The sequence below is a fragment of the Pseudorca crassidens genome, chromosome 13 (assembly GCF_039906515.1).
Source record: "Pseudorca crassidens isolate mPseCra1 chromosome 13, mPseCra1.hap1, whole genome shotgun sequence".
Taxonomy (NCBI): Eukaryota; Metazoa; Chordata; class Mammalia; order Artiodactyla; family Delphinidae; genus Pseudorca; species Pseudorca crassidens.
This window is the reverse complement of record NC_090308.1, coordinates 78986839-79008317: the sequence shown is the minus strand read 5'-3', so window position 1 is coordinate 79008317 and position 21479 is coordinate 78986839. Positions and strand designations below refer to the sequence as shown.

General features: G+C 49.0%; 1 protein-coding gene across 4 annotated transcripts in view; it reads left to right on the top strand.

The window, feature by feature from the left end:
- The window catches only part of KCNQ5 (potassium voltage-gated channel subfamily Q member 5), a 582471-nt gene extending 561259 nt beyond the window's left edge, over positions 1–21212 (top strand). For all 4 annotated transcript variants that reach the window (XM_067702786.1, XM_067702785.1, XM_067702783.1 and 1 more), the window contains 3 exons: positions 11923–12054; positions 14407–14533; positions 17028–21212. In XM_067702786.1, the coding sequence (XP_067558887.1) occupies positions 11923–12054; positions 14407–14533; positions 17028–17858 (1090 nt within the window). In that variant the 3' untranslated portion in view covers positions 17859–21212. The remainder of the gene's footprint in view (positions 1–11922; positions 12055–14406; positions 14534–17027) is intronic.
- Positions 21213–21479: the final 267 nt, after the last annotated feature.

Here is a 21479-nt window from a genome sequence, read left to right as displayed (position 1 = left end):
AGTTGAAACCCGTGTTGTTCCAGGGTCCCCTGTATTATGGTGAATTCACTTGCTCGGGCTGCCATAACAAAATACCACCAACTGGTTTAACCTTAACCACCAAAGGTTTATTTTCTCACAGTTCTGGAGGCTCAAAGTCAAAGATCAAGGTGTTCACAGGGCTGGTTCCTTCTGAGGCCTCTCTCCTCGGCCTGCAGACAGCCACCTTCTCACTGTGTCCTCACGTGGTCCTTCCTCTGTATGTGTCTATGTCCAAATTTCCCTTCTTATAAAGACAGCAGTCAGAGTGGGTTAGGGTCTGTGCCAACATCTCACATTAACTTATTCTCCTCTTTGAAGGCCCCATCTCCAAAGCCAGTAACATTCTGAGGTCCTGGGGCTTCAACATATGAACTGGGGGGGGGACACAATTCAGCCCATAACACATGGCAAGACACCAATTTTTCTATCACTGTTCGAAAAATATTTTCCCAGGCACAATATCAAAATTTTCAGATTAAAACTAAGCCCATCAGCTACCCGGATAATCCTTCGCAGTATCAGACATCCGGGAATATCTGAAGAGGCTGACTGGCTTGCCTTTCAGGCTTGCACTTGGCACTGTGGAACACTACGTAAGTGTGAGTCTTGGGCAAATTTTCACGCAAAAATTAAGACATGCTCATGTATTTGAAATAATAAATTTTAAAGGTCACAGTCAATACAACTCTACGTTTATAAAAGGGTCTTGGAATAATCATTTTTTAAAATACAAAAGAGATGTTTGTATTTGTTTTCCCACCGCACGACAAGGGCTGGATAAGTTCTCAGCAGTGCACAGCAGGACAGCACACGAGGGCTGTGTACAGGCCTGGGCGGCTGGGGAAACAGCTTGGTCTGTGGGAACCTTGTGGGCGAAGCTTGCCTGCTTCTCACCAGTATTTTTTCATAAAATCGCTACATCTAGGGTCAGGGCCACTCCTAACGAGGTCCTCAGCAACAGTGGCTCTCCTTAACGTAACTGTGTTTTCTGTCAGTTGGCAAGAAATGAATCAGAATACGGTGCAACCTGTTCTCCTTGTGAGGAGAACCGAAACCAGGCGGTGGAGATTACTCAGTATGTGGAGGAGAGCTGGCCCAGAAGCTGTGGGGTGTATCCTGTTCCTTACATCTCCTGGTAGCCCTGCGCTATAATCTCCGCATTCCCTTGCTGTGTCTCCCTGGACGCGACCTCTTATCCCCCGGGGCAGACCCAGCCTTCCAGGGAATCAGATGAATAAATGAGGTCTGGGGTGAAAACTCAGAGAATCTTATTTTCTAATGTTCATTTTTTTTTTTTATTGAAGTATAGTTGATTTACAATGTTGTGTTAATTTCTGTTTTACAGCACAGTGACTCAGTTATACACATATATATATTCTTTTCCATTGTGGTTTATCACAGGATACTGAATATAGTTCCCTCTGACTCAGTTATACACATATATATATTCTTTTTCATATTCTTTTCCACTGTGGTTTATCACAGGATACTGAATATAGTTCCCTGTGCTCTACAGTAGGACCTGTTGTTTATCCATTCTATAGGTAACAGTTTGCACCTGCTAACCCCAGACTCCCAATCCTTCCTTGAAGCTGCAGCCTGACTTGACAAGGCCTCACTGGCTAATTTTTCCTGCCCCCCTGCCCCCCAGGGCTGCTAAGGAAGGTGGTCCAAGAAACCCAACGTGCCGCTGTGCGACCTGGGGCAACTCACATCGCCTCTCTGTGGCGTTTCCTCATCGTGAGGTGGGGACGGGGATGGCGCTGACCTTTGCTGCGGTGAGGATTTCACGGGTTACCGTGTGCAGAGCGCCGAGTGCGGGGCAGCATGGGAACCCAGAGCTCTGGGCCCCCTCCTGCCCATCCTCCGCTCAGGCCAGACCCCTCCTCTCTGAGCTCCCCCTGCCGTCGCGGCCCACGTGAAAGGAACGCTCCTTTTTCGCACCTGGGGGCGCCTGCCTGCCTGCACCCACCCCCTTCCCCAGGAAGCGCCCGCAGTTTCCTCCTCACCAGGCCCTGCGCTGAGCGCTCGCCCAGAGCACCGCCGCCATTAGGGGCTGGAAGGGCAGTTTCTTCACCCAGCACGAGGTAGTGTCCCCATAGCCCCTGTGGGTGACTCGCTGCCGCGCAGGGACGTCCCACGAAGTCCAGTGGGCCTGAGAGGTGGGCGTGACTCTCCTCTGCCGCCCCCATCCACACAGGCCTCAGGACGCCCTTTAAAGACCCTCCCGGGGGGTCGGATCCTGCGCTGAAACAAGATGTATCACTTCTCCCGCTCGCTGGGCACAGGGGCAAACAGTAAGGAGGAGGGGGCCCCTGCTTGGAGCCGGGAGGGGCCGTCGTGGGGGCCCCGCGTGCGTGTCTAGGCAGCTGCAGTGACCTAGAGCCAGCGGGCGGGGAGGGGACGGGAGAGGAGAGGCCAGGCCGAGGGCAGCCGGCGCCGGGCCGGAAAGCTGGAGGGCGCACGTGCAGAAGTCACTCCTCCAGGCTGGCGCTGCGCTCCCGCACTCAGGACGGTGACTCTGACTGCAGCGCGGGAGCGGGCTGGGAAGAGGGGACACTCGTTGTAACAAGCCCTGGATCTGCGGGGGCTGAGGCCACGCAGTCACGGTGAAGGGAAGCAGGGATGACGCCAGGGTTTGGATTTCAATGGTTGGAGAGGATGGAGCGGAGGAATTGAAGGTGAGACAGGGGCCTGGGCGCTGGGGCAAGGGGACGGGTAGGAACGGCGCACTGTTGTGAGTGCCATTGGAGGGGCCGCCCAGCAGGCAGGTGGAGCCCTGGATCTGAAGGCCAGGAGAGACGCCTGGAACCAGGACAGCCTTGGTGGTCGTCAGCACAGACGTGGATGGTTTCCAGAAGCGTCCCCTGCAGAGAGTGGAGGCAAGAGAGATGGTGGTCCTCACAGAATCTCCGGCTCAGGAACCGTGAGGAGCTGCGGAAGAGAGAAGGCGCTGATCCAGAGGGACCCGGGGCAGCCAGACAGAAGGAACCAGGAGACGGAGCGGAGGACGAGCCGGGCCAGCGTTGGAAGCGGAAGGCGGCGGGTCCACCGTATGAAAGGCTGCTGGAGGTCAAGAAGAGAAAGGGGACCTACTCCTTTCCAGGAGGTCCCTGGGAAGCGGCACCAAGGAAGTCACCGGGAGCTTTGGAGAAAAACTCAGTAGAGGCAAAAAAGGTTGAAGCCAGGGGGCTTCCCTGGTGGCGCAGTGGTTGAGAGTCCGCCTGCCAATGCAGGGGACACGGGTTCGAGCCCTGGTCTGGGAGGATCCCACATGCCGCGGAGCAGCTGGGCCCGTGAGCCATGGCCGCTGAGCCTGCGCGTCCGGAGCCTGTGCTCTGCAACAAGAGAGGCCACAGCAGTGACAGGCCCGCGCACCGCGATGAAGAGTGGCCCCCGCTCGCCGCAACTAGAGAAAGCCCTCGCACAGAAACGAAGACCCAACACAGCCAAACATAAATAAATAAATTTAAAAGAAAAAATGGTTGACGCCAGATTGTAAAGCCATTTTTTCAAATTACCTATGAGAATCTTTCACGCTAATAGGAACATAGGTGAGGCGTCAAGAATTTCTTTGTAACTAGCAAAGACTCAACATGGGCTCTTCTGAAATCGCTCGGGTCTGATCAGCCAAGCGAAGAGCCACCGATGACTTGTCAGCTTCTGAGGGTGTGCAAAGCGGGCCTTGCTGTCACCCGGCGCGAGTGCTGAGGTTTTCGGGTTTTCTCACCTGTGCTGCACCTACTCCAGGAGGCGTGCACGTTCTCCTCTAGAATGTATTTTCAGCTCTGCATCCTTCTTAAACCTCAGTTCAGGCAAGAATACCCCGCAAATAGAGAAGAAGAGGCACATGTTTGCCACTGTGGGTTTTTGTTAAATCCGCAAGCTGTTTAATCATCACCAGTCCCTAACTTTGCTGATGGCGTCTCTGCTGTTTTAGCAGAGATGGTGAGTTTGCAAGTCGCTATGAAGTCATTCTGGACAGCCAAGTCTGTGACACGTGACAGTACAGGACGCTGCTGGGGAATATTTTATGGATCATTTATGAGATTTTTTTAATCAGCGAATATACTCCCTGGAATATTCTTTTTATATATATAAATTTATTTAGTTAGTTTTGGCTGCATTGGGTCTTCGTTGCTGCACGCGGGCTTTCTCTAGTTGCGGTGAGCGGGGGCTACTCTTGGTTGCGGTGCGCAGGCTTCTCATTGCGGAGCACGGGCTCTAGGCACGCGGGCTCAGTAGTTGTGACACGTGGGTTCAGTAGTTGTGGCTCCCAGGCTTAGTTGTTCTTCAGCACGTAGGATCTTCCAAGACCAGGGATCGAACTTGTGTCTGCTGCATTGGCAGGCAGATTCCCAACCACTGCGCCACCAGGGAAGCCCTGGAATATTCTTTTTGTTTGTTTCTGTTTTGAAGATAATTGCTTGTGACCGCATTTTGCCCTGAGGCTGCATTAAACCAGTGTGTTCACCGAAAACGCACTTACTTTGCAGCATCTAATTTTTAACCTTTTATTTGGCTATAATTTAAACTGAATCTCCTATTCATTGCTGAGACAAAAACTGTTCAGGAGCAATCAGCATGTGTGGGCACTTTGTTTATTTACTTATTTGTTCCACACTTTAAAATTTACACAGGATTTTAGACTCCTAGGAAATTAAAATGCCCAAATGTAGTTACCGTATTAGTGCTCACAAAAATCCTAGGAAGGCAAGTTACCCATTTGTAGACTTGCTTGTGTCCAGAAGTTCTTACTTGCATTTTACTACTCTTATCTCTTTAAAAGAAGGCCAAACAGAATGAACAGAAGAACTTACTAAATCCTGAATCTAAAACAATATTAAGCATTAGAAGAAAAACCCTACTCCCAATGATGGGAACAATATGACCAGAGAACTTTCCCGACCCCTAAGTCAGCCAAGGGAGGTATCTGCCTGCCCCTTTAGTGAGGACATCTGGTAGACTGTATACAGTGGGGCTAATTTACGTCTCTATCAAGAGCTGAAAGCAAGAAAATGAGACTGGCCAGCGCATCCGGGCAACCCTGGGGTTCCTTAGTCGCTGGCTAGTAGCCCAGTCTGAGATGACAGGATGGTCAAGGAGTCTCGGTATGCGATTCTATAACTAGTTTTGAAGAGTCTCAAAGTCTAGATACCGTATACACAAATGCAGACCTGTATTACTGGGTCATGATTATGTATTAACAGGAAAATAACATTAATGAATCCCGCAACTAGTGATCCGCACGCCTTCGGTGGTGACCCACATTATCAAGTTCTGAGCCTGGTTGGCTGCCGAATCTGCCCCGTGATCAGCAGCGCCCCTTGACTGGACCCTAAAAGGCTCGAGAGGGCTGCCTCGGGAGAGGGTCAGCGACCAGAGGCCCTGGGTCACTTGCAGGACGAGCCCCAGGCCCCTCCTCTTCAGGCGGACAGATGCTGTATCTCTCCTGAGGAGTCAGAATCAGGGGATTGAATTTGCTGAACAGCGAAAGAGGTGGGTATGGAACGCTCCTCAGTAGAGGTGACGGACACGACGCAGCGACATGAAGTGGGGTGCATCCACACCAAAAACATGAGGTCTGGGACATCAGGCGGCCATTTCTGAGCCCTGAGGAATTTGGTCATCTCTCCCGAGATGGGGGTGCATGCGGGAGAAGTCTGGGGTACACACTCCTCTCCTGCTTGTCTGCCTGCCCTCCTGACCGATCCCCGGCCTCCAGCACCGAGCCTGGCACGTCGTAGGCGCTCAGTGAATGTGTGATGAGTGACTGATTCGGTCCCTCTTTCCAGCATCACGCAGGGAAGCAACCACCCTGAGCTCGTCCAGGGCCCCAGGCTCTGGGCACATGGGCTCTCGAGTCCTGTTAGAGCTCCTGGCTAGGGGACTGTTCCACCAGGACGCCACAGAGGGACGGACGGCTGCCACGTGGTCCCTGGAGGCTTCTTCAGCTCCTTCCCAGCACAGCCAGGGCCCACACACACAGGAGGAGGAGCTCGATGACTATTTATTGAGAGAATGAATGGACCCATCACCCGGCACTTGCTTCCCCGTCCAAGGCAGTCCTTGAGAAGCTAATGGGACTTGTTAGCTGGCTCTCGCGTGGAACTTCGGGTCTTACTCCGGAAGCGGGGGCAGAAAGCACTGGGCTGTGTGTGACTGGGGGTCTGACACCCAGGCACACGGACGCGCTGCCTCGTGGGCACGATTTGTGTGACTCAGAAGATGACACGGACCCGCCGTCACTCTTTCGTGTGGAGGCCATCCTAACCCAGCCCAGTCCCACCACCTGTCAGTCGTTCTCAGCCTGGGCTGCAGGTTCCAATCACCCGAGGAGGTTTATAAAGCCTCTGGATCAATTAAATGACGTTTCTGGAGGCGGGACCCAGGCATCGGCGTGTTTTAGGCTCCCTGGCTGATGGCAAGGGGCAGCGGGGGCTTGGGGACTCTGCTGCCTTTACGTAAAGCCCATCAAGCTGCCTCCCTGGTCCAGTCGGCTGAGCCCTCCGCCCTCACGAGGTCTGGCTGTCGGCCGCCTGTCCATCTGTCTGGTGGTGGCACAGTCACCGTCGCTTCTGTTTTCTAGTCGTTCTTATCTCTGCATATTCGTATGCAGGGTTTTTACCCTGACTCAGAGGCCTGGGACAAGACTTTTGCAAGATTCTGTAACTCGTGGCAGCACAACAAATGCACCTACACTTCCTTATAAGTGCACATGTGTTGTGTGTATATATAGCCTATATTCCACCCGGGGTTTAACTTTGCTGTGGTTATTTCTTCGCGCTCAGAAAATTGCTTGAGCAGATTTCTTCCGTTTCAAGCCAGTTGCCAGTTGAGGTTTGTGGCGAGTCTCTGGCCCCCTCTAGTGGTCACAGCGGAACATGTCTGTTTCGAGCGTAGGTCTCCTCCGGGATTCCTAGCCTCTTAGGTACCCGCAGCATCGGAGGAGACTGGCTTCAGGGTCTTTTGCCCTTTGCTGCTGTATGAGCTCCAGGGGTGCAGTTTGCCCTCATGAGGAAAAGACAGTGAGAGTGCAACCTACTGCCCCGCCTTCTGTCCTCCTCCGAAGGCCCTTCCAACAGCACCAGTAAGGACAAGCCATCCACTATGTGCCAGGCGCGTGAGCAAAAAGAGCCCTTTCATACCAAAGTATCTCTTCTGTGCTGTTATTTTGTGTTAAAAGATCAACATCTTAGCATTAAGACAATAGTCAACGTTGTGACTAAGAGCTCAGCACTGGAGCCACCCTGGCTCAGATCCCACGCTTACCAGCTGTGTAACCTCAGGCGACTCACTTAACCGTTCTTGGCCTCAGTTTCCTTATCTGCAGATTGGGGCCGACAGGAGTCCCCATCTCGCAGACTATACTGCCAAGTGCCGCCTGGCAGTGTTGTCATTTTAATCACTAAACGTACTCTAAAGGTCTGAATTTTACTCCGGAATGATTTGCCCAAACACTCCTTTCTACCAGGCAATACATAGATCATATTAAACTTCTTTTATAAGCGTCCATTAAAGTTTTCTGCCTCTTTTTCTGCCTGGCCTCAAGGCATTTCCTTGTGTCTACACCAGAGGTCAGCAAACGACAGGGTGGCGCCGAAGCCAACCCAATGCTGTGTTTGTAAGTAAAGTTTTCCTGGAACACATCTACATGCTCTCGTGTACGTACTGCCTGTGGCTGCTCTCATGCTACAGTGCAGACACGGGTGGCTTCAGCAGAGATCATGTGACCTACAGCCTGGCCCTTTACACAAAGAACTTCCAACCCCTTGTCTAGACTTTGGGTCCCTCTGATTTCCATCCAGCTGCGTTAGGAGGGCAGAGATACATAACATTCAGGATTGCCTGTGTGAACCAAGCTTCCTCCCAACTCGGGGCTCTCCAACCCCAGCTCTCACCTTTTCCCTTCACCGCACAGTCAGAAGGCTTAGTACCTGACATGGAATGGTCTGGGAGAGAAAAAAAAAGTCGAAGAATTAACAGACCTTTCAAATTCATAGTCTAATAGCCACTTTGGACATTTTCCTCAATTGTCATCATCTTCATGTCTTTCCTGAAATCTAGAATTATTGAACCCTGGGCTTCATTTCTTCCTGCAGATAAGCAGGAAATGGCCTACTCACTCCACTTCGCAGAAGCTAAGTGCATCATGGGCAGCTGGTAGCTGGGAAACGTACACAGTAAAGCAAACCGATGACCAGTGAGACCAATGTGTATATCCTACAACTTGGGTAAAGTAAGCAGAGGATCCCTAGAATTTGCGACAAAAGGGGAAACATTACAGTTATTAGGGGTGGGGAACCCACATTGGCCCAGGCCTGATTCTTGGGAGGGGCCTTGGAGGGAAGGAAGGGGGCCAGTTCAAGGGCAGAGTGCACTGGACCCCCTGGGAAGACAGAGCTGGCGGTGAGATGAATAGACTAACGTGGCCTCGGGTTTACTTGTGTGAGGGTCAGAGGGCACACAGAGGAGACAGGAGGAGGTCAGTGGACAGCTGGACATTCCCCTGAACCTTTACAAGTGTGCCTGCCCAAGAGCTGCCCTGTGGTGTGAGCTTAGTGGGGTATCAGCAACACGGGCCTCGTACTAGCTGTGTGACCTTGGACAGGTTACCTGACCTCCAGAGCCCTCGCTAGACCCAGATATCAAAGGTGGAAAACTCTTAGGGCTTCACGTTGACATAATGGAGGCAAAGGGCTCAGGGCAGGGCCAGCCGTTCAGCAAGGGCACAGCGATGGGAGACCCACCCCAAGGCAGGCGGTGAGGTGGGAGGACGAGGCCTTCACTTCCCACTGTCCAGCTCCGTGTCCAGGACAAGGACCCTGAGTACTCGGGTCAAGCTCGTTGTGGGCAGAGACAGAAGCCATTCTAGACATCCAGCGGGACCAGGGAAGTGAGGGGGCTTAGCTTAGTCTCCCAGATCTTCCACTCTACCGTCTGATTTCAACCATGAAAACCGAGTGCAGTCCCTGGAAAGGCGAGGGGATTGGGTGGAGGGAGGGAAGCGCAGGTGACTGGATGGTATAACCATCTCGAATCGCCCGGCCCTGATGACCGGGGTCTTGGCTCAGAAGGGTCATCATACAGTGGCCAAGATGGGCAGGGAGCACGCCTCCCATCCTTGCCCTCCTGGAGCAGGCCTGGCACGCAGGAGTTTTGGAAGCATCTACAGCAGTCTCTTAGGAACAGAAAACTAAGCTTATACTCTATTTAGACTTTAACCACATGTGTTCATCCCTGTGTTCTTGATGGTCCTGTGATATATAAAACTCATTCAGCAGCTGTATTACCTTCCTACCAGGCCCTCCTCTCCCCACCTTGGACGGTTTCGTTTTGCGGTTAGCACTGTCTTTACATTTGGTACTTACTGGGTTATGGTGTCATTTATTCCTTGACTTTCAATGTTTTTTCCTTTCTCCTTACTTTCTCATAATGATATCTTACCATTTGTGATTTAGTTGTTCTGTGAAATCCTAATTATGTTAGTAATTTGAGGGAAAAGAATACTATATTTTCATGGTTTTCAGAAGCATCTCTATTTAACGGATTCTTTTCTGAATCAGGCAGGGTCCTAATCATTTATGAATACACAAATTTGTTTTACTTTAGAAAGTTTTTGGTATTCACGAAAGAGAGTCAGAGTCTTATGGTCTCCCTGAAATGCGCCTCGAAGAGCTCAGCTCTATTCAGTTCAGAAGGTGTCAGGAGTCTGCCTCGGCACGGAACAGCAAGAACAGCTTTGGGCGACCAGAGAGGAGCTCGTTCACATCCGTTTCTTCAGCGAGCGTGTACTGAATCGCTGATCCTTGCCAGGGAGCTTATGAGCTGCTGGGATGAAAAACACAGCTTCTGACCTCAGTGAATCTCCTCGAGAGGTCCGTGCTTGAGCTGAACCTGAACAGTTAGCATTTTGGGTAGCGTGCCAAGACAGACCTCTGAGAAATGAGCACTTTGATGACGAGAGAATCTGGAAGGGCTGGTGTGGGGCTGCAGGCAGAAGAGCAGGTGGAGATGGGCGAACGTCTGGGGAGAAGAGGGGCTCTGCCTCCGCCCGTCAGCCCCTTCCCTAGCCAGGCGGAGCCTCCAGACAGACAGAGACAGCCCTGCAGTCTGGACCTCCTACAGCCTGGTGGAGGCCGTATGTAAGCAAGTAATCACAGTGTGGCATGTTAGTTACTAAAACGAAGGCTAATAGACAAGTGACTAACTGCTTGGAAAGAATTGCAGAAATTTCCATTAAAACAGCGACGTTAGAACCGAGTCTTAAGTATCCTGTAGGACTTCAGGAAGAGGAAAGTCCTCGAGTTCCAAGGAGGAAGTGAACGAGGATGAGGTGAGAGGGGTGGGCAGAGGCCAGGCCACCCACGGCCTTGCAGGATGTGCTAGGGAATGTGATGCTCACCCAGTAGGCCAGGGAAAACCAATGTGGTAGAGAAAGGGGGTAAGAATATTAAGGACAAATGATTCAGGCATGATTAGGAGACAGTCAGATTGAAGTTAACAATACAATTCCAGGATCGAGTTTGGGGCTTTATAACCAGTTGCAATCAGCTATCGCTTAGGATAGGTAATTTTCCACTTAGACGCTACTTTTGTCCCTAATCTTCCCACTTTCCTCCAAGGAACAATAAGTTTTGGTTCCTAGAGCCTAGCTGACTGATCTGCAGCCTGGGACCCATGAGCGTGATAATCAGAGTCTACGAGCCAATTAATAGTTGAATAAACACCAACAAGTTTAACATTTACCTGCAGTAAGGCTGCACAGATTCATTAAAATGCTGTGCTGCTTTGCTTTCCCCAGGAATTATATCAAGTTATTGCAGTAACTGGTTATCTCAAGCAGCTTCGCTCTTCATGACATCATGAAATTTATTGACGAAATATTGTTTTAAAACACGGAGTCCATGTTGGGGGAGACATTGTAATTAAAAAGACCTCTGGTGGGCAAAGGAGGGACTTCCCTGGCGGTCCAGTGGTTAAGACTCCATGCTTCCACGTCAGGGGACATGGGTTCGATCCCTGGTCGGGGAACTAAGATCCCATATGCCACTCGGTGCGGCCAAATAAATAAATAAAACCTCTGGCTCTGAAGAGTTTAGACATCCAGCTTAGTTGATGAGTGTGTTATGTTTGAAAAAAAACAAAAAAACAAAAATAAACCCTTGGGTATCTAATTGAGCAGTATTCTGCAGAAATAATTTATGAAATTTTTCATAAATTTCTATACAAATATGTATGTTTCCCTAAAGAGAGTTTTGTAGCACATCTGCGTCTCAAAAATGTATATAGTTACATAAAAGACCATTTTAACAACTTTTTTTTTTTTTGCGTACGCGGGCCTCTCACCGCTGGGGCCTCTCCCGTTGCGGAGCACAGGCTCCGGACGCGCAGGCTCAGCGTCCATGGCTCACAGGCCCAGCCGCTCCGCGGCATGTGGGATCTTCCCAGACCGGTGCATGAACCCGTATCCCCTGCATCGGCAGGCGGACTCTCAACCACTGCGCCACCAGGGAAGCCCAACTTTTATATTTTTATAGGGATGCGTTCACTGGGTGTTGATCTTGGACTTCTTGGGGTTACATGGAAAAGGTAGAATCGCATTTTGACTTTGATTTTAATTCAGGGTTTCAATGGACATTAAAAAGGTGCAAGACTTAAGTATTAATGTTTAGTCTCTTTTTTAGTGTGTTTTTCTACATTCAAGCTGTGCCTCACAGGCGATATTCTTAAATTGTCCACTGTAACCTCGGGCTTTTCTGTTGCATTTCTGCAGGAGCTTAAAATAATTTGCTGCATGATGTTTTTCCCCCAGAGTTTCCTCTATATACTAGTGAGCCATTTGGGTGACTTGTGTTAGTGAAGTTATGAAGATTCATATGTAGTATGTTGCTCTTACAGAATTATGAAGTTTCACGTTGCAAAACGGAAGTTTAAGGAAACATTACGCCCATATGACGTAAAAGACGTCATTGAACAGTATTCTGCTGGTCACCTGGACATGCTGTGCAGAATTAAAAGCCTGCAAACACGGTGAGCAACGCGAGGGTTACTTGTTCTACAGGAACAGGCACAGAAACTGTCTGGGAGGAACGTCTCCCTAGTAGAGAAAACTCTTGAATTCCATGTTTCTAACTCTCTTTTTAGTGAACAGCTGGACTTTTGCGTTGAAACGTAGATTTTATTTAAAAGTCGATCAGTCATTAAAAGCCTCAGTGTATCGGCAGTGTCTCAGCGTCTCACCTGTGAAAATGGGGTAATGTCAGTGTCTGCCTAGGGTCGTGGTGAGGATTGAATGAGTTAATGCAGGGTCACCGAGTGCTCGGGGAATGTTAATGGTTGGTGCTGCTGTCATTTCCGTTATCGCCTGAATCCTAACCATCCTTCAGAGGAAAGCTAGTCTTTCTCCTTCGTTAAACTTGACCCACCATCCAGCCCACAAAGACAGACCTGTCCCTCCTCTGACCCCCTAAAGCGAGTAGAGTCCACTGCAGGGAGTAGAAGCGCAGCTCACCTTAGAATACTGTGCCGGAGAGTCAAACTGAGGACCCAGGGTTGACTCTCATACTGCTTCCCTGTGGGAAGCTTGTTCCCCGGGCCCTGGACCCAGTCTGGGCCCTTCCCTTCATGCCTGTCCTGCACGGGGCTAGATACACACCGTCTTGCCAGGGAGCATCTTCTCTAGTGGTTGAAAGAAATGAGTTCAGTATGTTATTTCAAACATGTAGTTTGATTGTGTCATCTTGAAGCCAAAATATTTAGTCAGTTTCATTTTTTTTAACAGCCTTGCTTCACTATCAGGCCCCAACTACCAGCATTCGATTGAACAGTTCTTAAAACACAAGGACTGAGTCTTCAATGTTTCTCTATGCCCAGAGCACACTTAGCCCAGGGTGAGGCATACACTAGGCCCTTGGTAAAACACCTGTTGATTTCTATAACATTAGTTACAGAAATCACAGGTTTTTTGTTCATTTCATTCAGCAGGTAAGTATTGAACCTGCAATGTGTACTGGGCACCCTGGGCACCCAGAGATGAACAAATGACCCAGTCCTTGTAGAGCGGCAGTTGAATGGATTAGATGTCATGACTGCCTGTACTCCTGTGCACACAAAGTAAACTGGAAAGTTGAGTCAATATTCCTTATAATTCAGTTCTAAAACACACAAAAAGGAAGAAAGTAAGTGTCCAATTTAGGCTGACTAGGTCTCCTTGGAAATTGTTTTAAATCACCTGTGATCCTGTTACAGTCTCTGCGCAGGTAGCCAAGGTTTTCCAAGTCCTTTCACAGAACTACCTAAGGCTCCCAACGTTTTTGTTTGCTTGTTTGTTTATTACAAATGTAATTGGTTTTCTTTTATTTTTCTTCATAGTGATAGGGTCACTAGTTAAAATACACTGTAAAATCTGCAATTTAAATTTTATTTCATGCTGCATTGTAGAAATAGTTTACATAAATAGCGTCCATTTAATCATTTAAAACAAAGGTTAAATGTAAATTAGGATCCTCTATTTATACCTATGATTATTTATGATTTTCTGGTAAAGTTTTATTTTTCTGAGGGTGAAGGAATTAATGTTTTTGAAAGTAAGATATCTTTAAACTAATTTGATAATTTCCAGAAATCAATTGACCTGGAGAGAATGCCATAACATTACAAACAGGATTTTTTCATTTAACATGTTTGTTCAACTGGTTTTGTTGTTTCTTTGTTTTTATTGACGTATAGTTGATTTACAATGTTGTGTTAGTTTCAGGTGTACAGCAAAGTGATTCAGTTATACATGCATTTATACCTTTTTTCTTTCAGATTCTTTCCCCTTATAGGTTATTGCAAAATATTGAGTATAGTTCCCTCCCAATGTTTCTATAAAGTTCAACTGCAGCAGAGTTTGCAGAACTAATCTGGAGCTTCTTGCTTATGTGACGTGTGTATACTGTCCAACTAGAAATCCTGAGATGGAGACTACAGGTTTCTTATCTGCTTATCTTCCATATGTCAGATGTATGATAAATGGTCACTGAAAAATCTGTTCTATTATTAACAGGAAATAGTCATAATTATGATTTTGTCATTTTTAAGTGGTTGAATTCAAGAAACACCTGGTCCGGGATGGAAACAGACAAATTACTTGGTAGTTTAGGACATTTTTTGCCTCCAGAAGATCAGCCATAAGTGATTTCATCATGGACTAGAATAATGAGAAAATTAACCTCGTGTAATTTTCATGTGAAGAAAATAAGCACGTCAACTGGAAGAAGTTCATTTTTATTTCCTCTTACGTAAATAGAGATAATTGTATTTTTCTTTGCAAAACCCTTCCTTCCAGCCTAGGGCAGTGTCCACCTTCAGCACTCATAATCAGATCTCTTTCTCTGCTAGTGTGGATCAAATTCTTGGAAAAGGGCAAATCACATCAGATAAGAAGAGCAGAGAGAAAATAACCGCAGAACATGAGACCACAGATGACCTCAGCATGCTCGGCCGAGTGGTCAAGGTTGAAAAGCAGGTACAGCTCAACTAAACTGCTTAACTTTTTAGCCAGATTTGTTTCCAGTTTTATTGAGATATAATTGACGCATATCGCCGTGTAAGTTTAAGGCGTACGACGTAATGGTCTGACCTCCATATACTGTGAATGATCTTAGCCTCCATCATCTCATAGAGACACAATAAAAAGGAAAGCACAGGGCTTCCCTGGTGGCGCAGTGGTTGAGGGTCCGCCTGCCGATGCGGGGGACACGGGTTCGTGCCCCGGTCCGGGAGGATCCCACATGCCGCGGAGCGGCTGGGCCCGTGAGCAATGGCCGCTGGGCCTGCGCGTCCGGAGCCTGTACTCCACAACGGGAGAGGCCACAACAGTGAGGGGCCTGCGTACCGCAAAAAAAAAAAGGAAAGCACAGAAAGAAAATAACTTGTTTTCCTTGTGATGAGAACCCTTAGGATCTACTCTGTTAACACCTTCCTGGGTACCACACGGCAGTATTAGCTGTAGTCATCCCCTTGTGCATCGCACCCCCAGCACTTGTTTATCTATAACTAGGAATCGGTACCTTCCAGCCACCTGCCTCCGGTCCCCTCCCTCCACCCGCTGCCTCTGGTCACCATGAATCTGATCCTTTTTCTATGTGTTTGGGAAGGGGGTTGTTTTTTGTCGTAAATTCCACGTAAGTGAGATCATACAGTATTCGTGTTTCTCTGCCTGACCTATTTGACTTAGCAATATGCTCTCCAGGTCCATCCCTGCTGTTGCAAATAGCTGGATTTCCTCTTTTTTTATGGCTGAGTAATATTCCATTGTGTATATTTATATATACACACACCACAACTTATTTATCCATTGATCTGCAGTGGACACTTGTCTCTGAGTCTTGGCTATGAACATGGGGGTGCAGACATCTTTTTGAGTTAATTTTTGTTTCCTCTGGATATAGTCCCAACAGTGGAATTGCTGGATCATGTGGTAGCTCTATTTTTAATTTCCTGAGGAACCTCCATACTGTTCTCCACAGTGGCTGCACCAGTTGACATTCCCACCAACAGTGCAGGAGGGCTCCCTTTTCTCCACACCCGCATCAGCATTTGTTATCTCTTATCTTTTTGATGACGGCCCTTCTAACAGGAGTGAAGTAGCCAGAATTTTTTTTTAATCAAAACTGATTATAGGCAGTTGGATGTATTTTAGTGAGTAATAGATTTTAAAAGGAATAAAATCAAGAAAGAGCAAATAAATTAAATTTTCTTTATGCATAGACAGTGTTTCTCTAAAACACCTGGATTTCCATATAAGAAATAGAAAATTTCCTTTCATCAATTAATACTCGAACTACAAACAACTGTAGATTTCCAACAGTAGAATAACAAAGATCTAGTTTTTATTTGTGTTTTGGTTATTTTCATTGTCTCTCTTATGTCAAAAAAAAAAAAAAGCATAATAACTATGGTAGTGCACTGAATGTTTGTTGACCCTGAGAGTGTATCATCTCATACAAAGACAGTTTTTAGAAATCAAAATGCTCCCCCAATTTGATTATAAATATTCCAAGCATTTTATACCTTTATTTTTAAATTTAGAATCGCCTAGATTGATATCTAGGGTCTTTTTTTTGTTTTTTTGTCTGTACCGCACAGCTTGTGGGATCTAGTTCCCTGACCAGGGATGGAACCCGGGCCTCCTGTGGTGGAAGCGCAGAGTCTTAACCACTGGACCATCAGGGAAGTCCCAGTATCTAGGGTCTTGATTTCTTACAGAATCAGTTCCCTGCTAGGCAGCAGTAAAGTCCCAGAATGTCTTCAGGGAAGTGGCTGAGGAAGGGCAACCTGATCGGGGAGGAGGGTCTGGAAGTTGCTTTGTACAGCGCTTATATGGTTTTTGAAACATCAATTTTATCTTATTTTTTTTATAATTTATTTTATTTTATCTTTGTGTTGGGTCTTCATTGCTGTGCGCGGGCCTTTCTCTAGTTGTGTCGAGCGGGGGCTACTCTTCGTTGCAGTGCGAGGGCTTATTGCGGTGGCTTCTCTTGTTGCGGAGCACGGGCTCTAGGTGCGCGGGCTTCAGTAGTTGTGGTTCACAGGCTTCAGTAGCTGTGGCTCGTGGGCTTCAGTAGTTGTGACTTGTGGGCTCTAGAGTGCAGGCTCAGTAGTTGTGGCGCACGGGCTTAGCTGCTCTGTGGCATGTGGGATCCTCCCGGACCAGGGCTCGAACCCATGTCCCCTGCATTGGCAGGCGGATTCTTAACCACTGCCCCACCAGGGAAGCCCCTGAAAATCAATTTTAAAGGCTGGGGAGGCAGAAGGGCGCCAGTGGAGACCAGGCGGACGGACGGCGGAGCGTCCTGCCTCTCAGCCGTCCGTTCCCGCCCTCACAGCTGGAAGGGGCATCCTGAGCTGGTGCCCAGTCAGGACTGCGTACGACTTGCCTCTCCGGACTTCACTGTGCAGGCACAGCCGGACTTCTTTCTACATTCTTATCACCAGGTGTACGTTTTCCCCTCTTTCAGGTCCAGTCCATCGAGGCCAAGCTGGACTGCCTGCTGGACATCTACCAGCAGGCCCTGCGGAAAGGCTCCGCGTCGGCCCTCGCACTGGCCCCCCTGCAGACCCCACCTTTCGACTGTCAGCAGACCTCGGACTATCAGAGCCTGGCCCCGCCCGGCGGCCGCCTGCCCCGCTCGGCCAGCGCGGGCCTGGCTCGGGGCCTGCAGCTCATCCTCACGCCTGGCGAGCTGGGGGCGCAGACCTTGTACGCGCTGAGCCCCCCGGCGGCCCAGGGGCCCGGGAGCCCGGGGGACGGCCCGGCGGCGGCGGGGGTGGGCGCGGCCCGGCCGGCGGCTCCTGCCACCCTGCAGATCCCGGCCCCGCTGCCCGCCCTGGGGGCCCTGGCCCCCGGCCCCGCGGGCCCGCACGAAGGCCTCCCCGACGTCTCCGCCCGCCTCGAGGCCGCCAAGGAGCGCGCGCTGCGCCAGAGCCTCGACCTGGACGGCGCGGCCCTGCTATCTGTCCGGCCTGCGGCGGCCCAGGACCGGGGCAAGTCGGCGTCGGTGCAGAACCTGATCCGGTCCACGGAGGACCTGGACGTGCCGCTGTCGGGGAGCGAGTCCAGCGGCTCCAGGGGCAGCCAAGATTTTTACCCCAAATGGCGGGAATCCAAATTGTTTATAACTGATGAAGAGGCGGGCCAGGAGGAGACCGGGTCGGACGCCTTGCACGCGGGGCCGCCGGCCCGGGAACCCGCCCTGGCGTCGGACTGTCTCAGGACTGGACGGTCCCGATCATCTCGGAGCGCAGGAGCCACGGAGGCCCTCGGCCGGGCCCATGCCAGGCTGAAATGAGGCCCTCGCTCGCTTCCCTTGCCCCGCAGCCTCTCAGCCATACACGTCGCTGCATGAACTCTTCGGGAAGCCCTTCTCAAAAGTTGAATGCCCAAGAATCAGGAAGAGCAGGAAAGGCAGTGTCCAAGCCCGTTACCTTTTAATTGCATGACAATGCATGTTCAGGGGACGGCTGAACTTCCCAGGTAGGACAACATTACCCCTCATTCAGGAAGGTACCTCGCGTTAAAACTCCTGAGAAATCAACACTGCTGGTGCTGTGGTGTGTGTGAAAATGTCAAGGTCAGGTCGTTTACAAGATTGGACTCTGTCTTTTTAAATGATGGGAGTAAGCGCCTTCAGAGTTCAGGCATTTCTGCTTTGTGGTAAAACACAGAGTACAGTCTCAGAATTAGGCCATGACGTGCGTACACGTAAACATAGTATCAGCTGCTGATAGGGTGTCCAGTAAAGCAGAATTGGGGAATCACAGAAACGGCTGCCTGTCCAAGACGTACTTGCCAACCCGTTCCTATTCAGGCATTTTATTATTAATGTAATTTGAATGTCAATTCGTGTGCTTTTGGTGACTTCTTAACGCTGTGGCCAGCAACTTTGCACGTCATTTTCATGTTCTTTATGACGAGAATGTTCTTCGGTTAGAAAATGTGCAAACAGTGAAAGTCAAGGCCAGTGGGGCAAACAGGCTGACTCTGACACATCTGACTTCAGTGGAAACGTACTCCCTGATGGCTCGCTCCATCAGCTGCTACACAAGCAAACCAAGTCCTGAGAAGCGGACAGCCGGCCGGGCAGGGCTGATCCGTGTGTCCTGCAGCGCTCTCCACTAAAGGCAAGTGCGAGAGGCTCTTCCCACGGCTGATACACACGCAGGATCCTGGGAGCAGACGTGTGAGTGAGACGGGGATGGAAAAGGCTTGAAAAGAATCCAGACACGACACCGGGAAACAAGTGAGCTCAAGAAAACGACCTCCCCCTCCAGGGCCGTGAGAGGGAGGGAAGCAAACCAAAAGGAAAGACCTTGATTTTTTAGAAAACGAATATTGCTAAGGAATTCAACTACCTAAACATCCCTTCTTCTTATATATAAGCAGAGAATTTTGAAAGGCATTTATTTTTTAATATGCCCTGAATGTCTTTTGCTATTAGGTAGTACATTTTGCATATGGAAGGCTAAAACTAAACGTCCTTTACTTTTTATACTGTAGTGCACATTTTCTATTCTTCCCAAGAATGTTGCCCCCAATCTGAAATTACTGGCTCAGTTTCCTGGTACAAACATTTTATGGTTCAAAGTCAGGTAACACTGGCGGGGTCTGCGAATCAAAGCACTTAATAATATAGCATGGCAGCAAAAAGACCAAGGGACACCAAAAGAGAAATGTATGTACCAGATAGCAAGCTAAGTTGACCGCTTGTTAGAAACCAGCCTCGCTAGCCCAGACCGTCAGAACTTCTGCCAAGGTAACGGCACCCAAAGGGCCAGGAGAAGCGAGAGAACACTGGTTAAACTCTCACCACAGAAGGACTTAAAAAGAAGAGTTTTTTCCTTGGCGGTAGTGCTGCCTCCAGGAAAACTTTCCCAGCGGCCAGGAGGACCAAGCAGGGCTGTCGCCGGCCACCCAGAGGCCAGAAGATGCCCTGACACCCGCCAAGTCCCTCCCAACTCCCTCCCCAGCCGGGGTTTCTCCACCCCAGACTCCCCCCGCGACTTTTCTTCTCCACAGGCTTATGGACTCCCTGCCACAAGTTCCCTTCTGGACTTCACCAGCCGACATCCCCAAGTAAACCGCTTCTCCACTCACCCAAAATGCGCTTCTCAGCCTTTTAACACCCTGTCGTTTTTGATAAACACTGAAATTTGGCAAGATTCCTCTTCTCGCCCCACCGGGATCCTAGCACACTCCCCCGGAGCATGTCATTCAGAGTGTGCTTGGGTGCTGGAGATATGCAGAAGAGAGTCTAAATTTGACACTCCAGTTAAGAAGAGGTTCTCAAGCTTTCGAAGCCATTATTTTCATTTTCGAAACGTAGAGTGTTAGTAAAGTATTAAATGCAATGTTTCATCTACCCACGTATCCACTCAAAGTTGTGATCCATCCTCCCAAGGAGGTTGTACACAAGAACACACACACACACACCCCTACCCCTCCACTGACCCGAAGCCAGACCCCCGCCGTGCACGGCAGGCCTCTCCAGGTGTCGGCCGAGGAAGAGGCAGGAGATAGCAGCTTTCAGGTAGCACTGAGTCTTGGACACACTGTCCGGGTCAAACCCCACTGGCAGCAGGAACTCTGAATGTACGGGGGACCCCTCTGGCCCCTTTAGGCCTCAGACACAGCACAGTTCATCCGGCGTTGCTGAAGACGGAAGATTCAGAAACAAACCTAAGCCCATCACTGAGGGTTACCCACAGCCCCGCGTGGTAAATCATGTTAGGAAAAGCTTTCATACATCCAAGCCATGACCATTTTGTGTCTGTCTTACTCTATAGCGCAAAAAGTCCTGGATGTCGAAAGCCGGTTGTCTTGTGTGAAAACTGGAGGGTTGTGTCTGCTCTGTTCCTCTCGGCAGAGCCGAGAGGGGCCTCCCACTTACACTTAGCAAAGTCCCTTCGGTCAACCCCAGACGGCGTCTCGAAGCACAATTCAGCTGAGCGCTGATCAGCCACCGGCTTTCTCGGTCCGTGTTCGTCTGCCTTCTGCAGTTCGTGGGGCTGATCAAGCTACCGCTTCCTGGCAAACATCCCTTCTAGGAGGTGAACTGAGAAACTTTGCTCTGTCTGATCTAAATGTTTGCATTGTGTTCAACTAAATTAACACGTGTAGATTGCAAGTTTCGTTTAAAGAAGACACTTGACTGAGTTTTTAAGTCTTTATCTCCTGTTCTAAGGTGCCTTTCTTGCCTCCCCTTGGCTCAGTGATTCTGAACATTCTTAATTTGCCAGTAAAACAAGTCTAACAGAGAGGAGGAAATCAGGCACAAAGTGACTAATTCTCATGCCTGTTTGCAAAGCAAACTATAAGGAAGGATGCAAGTGAGCAACTAAGTGAATAGGTCACTTCATCCAGATTGAGAAAATATCATAAATGTTAACTTATCTCCCCAGAAGCTATTTTTTGCCTTAAAATGACATGGTTGTGTTTTTGTAAGAGAAACTTAATTTAATATAATTATGTGCATTTAAGTGAGCAGTTCTGGAAGTCGTGTATGACAATGCAGTTGTCTGTTTCCTGAAAATAAATCAGGAATATCATATCCATTTCAAGCTACCATTCAAATGTAATTTCCTTTGCTCTCTTTTACTGGGATTATTTGTTTTAAAGTAAAACATTAAAAAGATGTCTATAAACAGCTAGTGTGCTTTCATCTCGTACTAACTGGTTTGTTCTGAACTGAGTCCTAGTCGATGAAACTGATCGTATACAGATTTGGGGTTGAAATTAAAAATTACCTTTTTCCAGTGTTGCTGAAGAAACCATTGGTAACTGGGGAAGAGGAGAGATTTGCAAATGTTGTTGAGGGTATCGTAAGAAAAATTAACTGGATATTATACTGAATATTTATTTTTATGTTTTTAATTTGATATATCAAAACAGATGCCAGCCCATATGAGCCTTG